The 7,935-nt window shown below is 33.0% G+C and overlaps 1 protein-coding gene across 1 annotated transcript; it reads right to left on the bottom strand.

Moving 5' to 3' along the window:
- Positions 1 to 1,644: 1,644 nt before the first annotated feature.
- LOC133297982 (probable glycerol-3-phosphate dehydrogenase [NAD(+)] 1, cytosolic) lies at positions 1,645 to 5,894 on the bottom strand. Its single transcript, XM_061497225.1, has 5 exons — positions 4,703 to 5,894; positions 4,138 to 4,359; positions 2,711 to 2,958; positions 2,435 to 2,574; positions 1,645 to 1,850 (listed from the first exon to the last, which is right to left on the bottom strand). The coding sequence occupies exons 1-5, from the start codon at positions 5,442 to 5,444 to the stop codon at positions 1,724 to 1,726; spliced, it is 1,479 nt and encodes a 492-aa protein (XP_061353209.1). The 5' UTR covers positions 5,445 to 5,894; the 3' UTR covers positions 1,645 to 1,723.
- Positions 5,895 to 7,935: the final 2,041 nt, after the last annotated feature.

Raw genomic sequence — 7,935 nt, 5'->3', positions numbered from 1 at the left:
AAAACAATTTTTTTAATCAATGAAATACAAGGTTCTATTTGGTTCTGTATCTGTAACATCCAGCAATTGCAAGTTTAATTTTATAACAACTATAGTGGCAGTGAGATTGTGTCCTACGCAAGCACAAATTTCCAACAATCTCCACGGAGGAATTTCAACATACGCAAATCTACTATCTTTTTGTCACTACATTATTCGCCGAGTCTGTAATTTGTAATTATAATCATTAAACCATTATGGGATTCCTCAATACAACCGTGGAACAAAGGAAACTTTTTTAATATAATAGCTTACTCTTCCAAAACATTTCGGGAGTTACTTGCTGAAAACTGAGAGTAGACGACAGAAGGATTCCCGAAAAAGTTCTAAAGACACACGCAGAAGGATATTTTCAACAGCTACAATTAGCTCCCACATAATCAAGTGAATAACCTTTACCCCTTTTTTGGTTTCCATGATATGTGGACCTGAATTATTCTGTTAGTATTTCTTACCTGGAATAAATCTTTGGTACTACCAAAGATTCAGTACATTCTATCAACGAAAATATTACATGTCAGTTAAATTATTTATTTTTTGTCAAATTTTTTTTCTCTTATCTGATGTGTAATGCTTTTATTGATGAGATGCACTGAATCTAGGTATAGCAGTAGTACCAAAGATTTATTCTCTTACCTGAATCTATCATAGGTACTCAAATACTTAACATGTGTAAATACATTTTTAGAACTAAGTGCATTTTTAATAGGACTCTACGACCATACGCATTATTAGTCTCAATACCTAAGATATTATTCTTTTTATGCTAACCAATGTGAAACTCAAGTCCCATGCCTTGTAATTAAATCAACATTTTATCATGCTCCACAGCCTTGGCACCTATACGTGTTGGCTTTGCACTAGTTTTTTACTGGCGCCGAACGAACACTGCAATGCCAATGTCACAAGTCGACCCACTCAATTGCATTCGGAAGACATAGTAGAAGGTTTTAATATTAATTAATACGAATTTTGAAAAAATCTCACCTCAAAAGCTAGTCTAAGAGATAAGAAAGTCCAAAGTTCATATAAACCCTACATTCGTCACCCATATAACCAATGTGAGATTTAAGTCTCAAGATTAGATAGTATAAGAACGTCTAACGCAAATGCATTATGTGCTACAGATGTTTGGACACAGATTACTTTTTCCATTGTGATATTGATAGGCAGATCAAAGGCATATAGGTATTTATAAAAAGGAAAATCAATGAAAAAGTAAAGTTAATAATTTGTAAAATACAACAAATTGCCTTCTTTGTATTATGAAGTTACTCTTGTATGAACCAAAGGTCCATGGTCAAATCTAAGAAACAATCACTTTGCAAATTGCATTGCAAATATAAAAATAAGATTGCATATTAAAATTTCCCACCCATATCCTCTCAAGCCCGGGTTTCATATGAATATTTTTTTTAACAATAATAAAATGCCTTCTCTAAAGTTTGCCACAACTAAAAAATCTAACTAAAACAATGGTCATTTATGACGGAAATTCTTGTGGATTGCCAACATTGAAGAAATTGTTACCAGAACAACACAGTTCAACATTCAAATCCCTACACAACTTTGCTGACTCCAGATTCTTTTAGGGGTGAAGAAAAATGGAGCAGCACAAAGATACTGAGATTTACATTCACCAATTCTCAAAATTAAACTGCCAAACCCATACGAGACTAGGATTCTATGGTTGCTGACCAAGAAGAGATGGCCTGTAAAATACATGACTTTGAGCAATCTCAATGCGGTCACGTGGATCATTCATGGTCTCATCTCGCAATGCTTGAAGAATGGCCTGTACTGGACATTCCCTGAAGATTAGAGGTCACCAAAACCATAGAAAGAGTTAGTTTCATAACTGGATTCATTTTTTATATTGCAGGGCAAAATTCTATATAGTACCCCCCCCCCCTAAAAATAACCCTGCACAATTAATAGTGTAAAGAACCTTGGGATACACTACCCCAAAAACTAGCTCAAAGGGTAGGAGTGTCCAAGGCTTTATAAACTCCACATTGACTATATATCTCAACACGCCCCCTCACACGAGAGCCCATTGGGCTTGAAGAGTGGACAATGCACAGGCCCAGCCTACCTGTGCGAACAAAGAAATTCCACGAGAGAAAGTGGAGGGCGGTGAGGATCGAACCCGTGACACGAGACTCTGATACCATGTAAAGAACCTTGGGATACACCACCCCAAAGCTAGCTCAAAAGGTGGGAGTGCCCAAGGCTTTATAAACTCCACATTGACTATATATCTCAACAAATAGCATTATTACTTCAGTGATATTATTGTATGTTAGATGATACTGGAAGCATAATCCATTGATTTCAATAATATTTCCAATAGGACTAAGCTCGAACAATTATATAACTGATAGCAAATTTATACCTAATTATTAGTATTTTATATAACATCTTCAAGATAGGACAAAGCTCCACTGGGGCCACAAGCTTGTTTTCTTCAGGATTTAGGACATTTAAGCTGGACTGACTAAGTAGCTCATAGAAAGCTTTAACTGCAGATACTCCCTACAACATGCAAAACAAAATAAACATAATTGATAAGCAGCAACTTAGAAACTTGAACGAAATTGACTATCTATAATTTTTTTCTAATCAGACAGCAAGATCCACCACAGGTATTTTGAATGACCAAAATCGATACCTGAATCATTCCCTTGCCCTTGATGCTGTCACCCATTTCAAGGTTCAATTCCCCTTTGGCCAAATTTTGTCCATACCACGCATTACGACCTTTCAACAAGGTTACATAAGTATCAGCCAAGAGAGGCCCTGCAAGTTTCTCTGGTTCTTCTGCCAATAGATGAGTGATAAAAATCATCTCTGATGTACAGTGAGCAAAGTACACTGATTTGCTGGTGGCACTTTCATTTGTTAAAGCAGCAACCATTCCTGTTAAATTGAAAATCATGAATAAAAACTATAGGATTTGAAAATATTAATGGTGCATTTTAATGCGGTGTAGCATAAAAAGAATTCAAAGAATACAACATTAAAGAAGCATAATACATGAATAACATCCAGACACAGAGTCCAACTTGAACATGAAAGCATTTCAACCTCTCAACTGATATAAAATCTATTCTATCTGATACAAAATTATAATTGAAAACTGAAATCTTATTCACAAAATGTTGGTATCTGATAAAGACTGCTGGAATCAATCATTGAAGTTAGGAAAACAGAAACAAAATAACAGAATTACACCTTCTGAATGTTGCTAAAGAAAAACTTGTTCTCATAGGTGGAGAGATCATCAATATATTTTTAATTACATTTGCTCAATGGAAAAATCATTTCACCAATTCTAATCAGTCTAAGATGATGATTATGCAGCTCCTATCTAGCAGCTAGTATTGAGATAAATTTGTAACAAATGAGGAAACAGATTTTGTGCTCAACATTCACAAAAATCTGCAAAGAAGAAGGCAGAGTGAGAGACAGAATTCCTTACTGTTGGCCAGCAAATAATTCCTAATCTCTAAGAGCTCTCAATGATATCTGGCTGAAGAGAATATAATAAACAAGCCGCATCAATGAGAAAATAAGAATTTATAAAAAGGGCAAGGTGCCTGAAAAGTGAGGATTAACTAAACCAATAAATTCCTACAACTGGAAGGCTATAAATAACTTTCCCCTAAACTCTGACAGCTCACAAATGATTTGCCTCAAAAGCAAATACAACAAAGTTTGCTCTGTAAGGAAAAAATAATAGGAACGAACTTAGCCAGTAGAAATCATCTAAATACTTTATCCCTAATCTCAAAGATTTCCCAAATAATATTTAGCAAGAGAAAATACAAAAGACTAGACTCCTAAATTTTTTTAAAAAAAAATTGTAAGAAGATAAACAAGCCTGGAAAGTGGGAATCACCTAAGACAAAATTTTCACTGCAAGTATATCTAATAAGAAGGATGTCTATATGTTTATCACTTACCACCAAGAACACAAAAAGATACTCTCTCTCTCTCTCTCTCTCTCTCTCTCTCTCTCCTGCTTAAAAACAGCATGTACCGATTGGCTTCTAATAAGTTGTTCTCTACAATGTAACAATGTAAACTGAATTTTACCTGCTCCAATAGCATATACATTCTTTAAACCACCCATAACTTCATGAGTAACAAGGTCACCATTATCCCACACTATAAAGTGGGTCTGTCTCAAAAACTTTGCCAATGGTTTCCTCCATTTTTCTGCTCCACATATCCGAGCATTTGCATATTCCTTGTTGTAAATCTCCGAGGCAATGTTAGGACCTCCAAGATAAAGTATGTTCTCAATGGGGACTCCAGCTGCAAAACATGGCATCACACAATGAAGGGAATGAACAAATAAATCCATTTAGTTAGTATTAAGGTGCCAATGAAATTGAACTGAATTAAAAATTCAAGATCCAGGGTAATGAAATAAAAACAAAAAATGAGAAATTTAGCTTAGTCAGAACCATATTATATAAAAAAAAATAAAAAATGTTTTAAGTGACACTAAAAGAGGACAAACTTAGCCTAGAAAAAGCATTCAAATGCTCCAGGAAATATACAGAGAGAAAAACAGGAAACTTCAGAGTGCAGAAAACTCAAGCAACATAGACCACTGCATTAAGCAAGTAATGAAATAAACATAAATGTATCTTACTCGCTCGATTGATCATTAGAGTGGGAGTTATTATTCGCGGCTCAGGACCCAATTCAGCCTCCACACCCTTTGCCAAGGAAATAATGACAGGAACTGTGATTCTCTCTTTCCAGTACTTGCTAATTTCCTCGAATACCTCACGGGTTTCTGTTGATGGCAAACCATTAATAACAATGTCAGCATCCCAAACAGCCTCCTGCAAGTTTGTCACAACCTTAAGAGGGCAAAGAGGGGTATCAATCATATTCAAGCAAAACCCATCTTTCAAAATCTCATCTGCATGAAGGACCCGATCACCTAATCTTCCCTCAACATATTTCAAATATGCACATCGCCTAATCAGCCTCCTCAGTACATCTTCCCTTGAATTGATAACCTCAAATAAGTGCTTAGCAGTGGCCCTATCAACAGTTCTGCCAGGTCTTCTCCATATCCTAATTAGAACCTTTTCTCTTAAACCACCATAAGCCTCTTGCAACATAGCTGTAAATACACTACCCCAAGCACCAGCTCCAACACCAACTATTCTCAATGGATCACCATCCACTTTCCCCATTAGCTGACGAAGCTCATCAAGCTTCTCTTCTAAACCACCGTTTACATTTTGGAGAGAACCGTTTGAATATGCTTCACTGGTTCCAGACATCTTTGATCCAAATGACACTGACAAAGGCAAGTACAAATGGTGGGAGCTATCAACTAAAGATCTTGAATACCCACAAATCTTAGTTGAAAATCTCATCCAAGCTTCGGCCTTTATAAGAAAATTTTTGCACCCAAACAACCACAATCCTCCAAAACATCAAATTCTAACTAAAACGATCAACCCCACCAATCACATCACATCGAAAAAAAAAAGAAAAAAAAAATCAAGAATTACCAAATTGGTTATACAATAGAACTAAGGAGTACGAAACATGCATAAGAGAAAAACTTCCCAAATCTACAAGTTAGGTAATCTAATCCAAACAAACCATTCAACGACAATGAAAAGCGGAACAAGCAACAAATGTCGGCGGGTATTCCAAAGCATGAAGTTGAACTTCCCGGCCAGTGAATTTTGTCTTGTTGTGCAAATATTCAATCTCGCATCATACCATAAGAATATGAACCCGATTCACTTTAAATTTCCAGCTCTCTGGCTTCTGGATTTGAGTGTAATGGAGCAACCTCAGTCACCTTCGAAGCTTCGATTGCTACGCTGTTTTTGTTCCTATGTGTCGCTTGTGGAAGCGCCGTTTACTATTGTTGAAGTCGTAAGTCCTTATCTCATATTTTTTTCACATAAAAAATTATATATTTTTATTTCTATCACGTTATCTATATATAATAAGAGATAATCATCTTCAACGACATAAAAAAATAAAATCTTATTTGAAAAAAATATTTCTCAAGACTAATCATTTTATTTATTTATTTTTTTATATTAATTTCTCTTTCTTTATCACCATATATATATATATATATATATATATATATATATATATATATATATATATATATATATATATATATATATATATATATATATATATATATATATATATAGTTTTATAAGAGTTATGTTATAGGAAAAGTAATTGTGTAATGCTATAGAGATTCGTTTAGCGTGCCGTAATTTTTTTTTTTTTTCAAAAAGTGTGGGCCCCACAAAATGTTGTGTGTAGGAAATTTTGTTTTTCATGTGAAATGACAAGTGCAAACCCCTATATATATATATATATGGTGGACTTATCACAATGGTAGAAAGATGGACACTAGTGATAAAGGAAGAGAAAGAAAAAAAAAAGAATTATAATCATTCAAATATGAATCAATTAATATAAGAAAATAAATAAACAAAACGACGTAATTTTAGATAATCGAAGATAAAATATCTCAAGCAGCAGCTTGAGAAATATTTTTCAAATATATATAAAGGGTTTTATTTTTCTCTTTTTACATAAGATAGTTATCTTATGTTGTAAAGAAAAAATGGGTGGGTCCCACCATTACACCAAAAAAGAAAGGGAATATATTTTCTTACGCAACAGGAGATATGTTATTTGCACTCACAATTTTATGTGGATCTCATTGCACGGAAAAAGAGAAAAAAATTAAAATAGGACCGATACCTTTTTGAGGGTGTAAGAGAGAGTGTTGTCCCATGTGACATGAGATTAATATTTTCCAAAAAGAAAAAAAAGAAAAAATGTGAGGTACGAAAATCGAAGTGAGAGATTAGGAGAGAAGTTATCTTATGTAAAAGAGTAATATTTCTCTTATATAATATAACAACAAAATTCTTTTATTTATTTGTAAATACTCGTTATTATTTAATGAGATATTAATTAATATATTATGCTAGTCTACTAACTTAATCGTTATTATTTAATGAGATATTAATTAATATATTATGCTAGTCTACTAACTTAACGTAAAGAACGGGTATATGTAGGTCACCAAAATATCAAATAGGATATTCTTAATCCACATTTACAAACACTTTAATATACATTTAGGAAAAAAATTACTCTTATCAACACAAGAGTAGTTTATCTCCAATAAATTCATTGAAAACCGTGACATTTTTTTTTTCTTTTTTGTCTTTTTTTTTTGTAAATTGTGAGTTCCACTACATATGTATCTATATCATGAGAGAAGATCTCTCCTATAACATGAGATTAGATTAACTCATACATTTATACATGTGGCAGAATATACTTATCACTAAAAAAGTTTACAACTTTTACAACCAACCTAATCACCATTAATTTTCGTCAATTTAACGGTTATAATTTATTGAAAATTATTGGGTCGCATTTATAAATTAATTTCCAATAAATTATAACCGTTAGATTGACGGAAATCAATAATAATTAGATTAATTGTAAATGTTGTAAATTTTTTTGATGGTAAGTATATCCTTCTCCTTATACAGTTTATTTTTGGACAGTTATCATTTGAGGTTTTAATGAATCCTTGCACCCTTTTATTTTATGAGTTTATTATTTTTTATATTATAGGTGATAAATTTATTTTCTACATACATAGTAATATATGGGACCATAAGAAATAGACTTAAATGAAAACATTTATATGAAAGAAATGAAGAAATATTTATATAATTTTTTTAAAGAAAAAATATACAATTCAAATTAAAATAGTATACTTGGGCCTTAGGCCCAAAATCAAATTGAATTTGAATATCAACTAGCCCAAAAACCAAGGGGTTATAACCTTGTACGAGTGAC

The sequence above is a fragment of the Gastrolobium bilobum genome, unplaced genomic scaffold (assembly GCF_033153095.1).
Source record: "Gastrolobium bilobum isolate Gb01-03AN ecotype WA unplaced genomic scaffold, APGP_CSIRO_Gbil_v1 utg3870, whole genome shotgun sequence".
NCBI classification, from domain to species: domain Eukaryota; kingdom Viridiplantae; phylum Streptophyta; class Magnoliopsida; order Fabales; family Fabaceae; genus Gastrolobium; species Gastrolobium bilobum.
This window is presented reverse-complemented; position numbering and strand designations above follow the sequence as displayed.

Excerpts from the sequence above, each read along its gene's own strand:
- LOC133297982 (XM_061497225.1), bottom strand. The coding sequence starts at position 5,444 with ATGAGATTTTCAACTAAGATTTGTGGGTATTCAAGATCTTTAGTTGAT. Across the intron at positions 2,959-4,137 it reads TGTATATGCTATTGGAGCAG|GAATGGTTGCTGCTTTAACA; the intron begins GTAAAATTCAGT and ends TCAATTTAACAG. Across the intron at positions 2,575-2,710 it reads AGGGCAAGGGAATGATTCAG|GGAGTATCTGCAGTTAAAGC; the intron begins GTATCGATTTTG and ends TGCATGTTGTAG.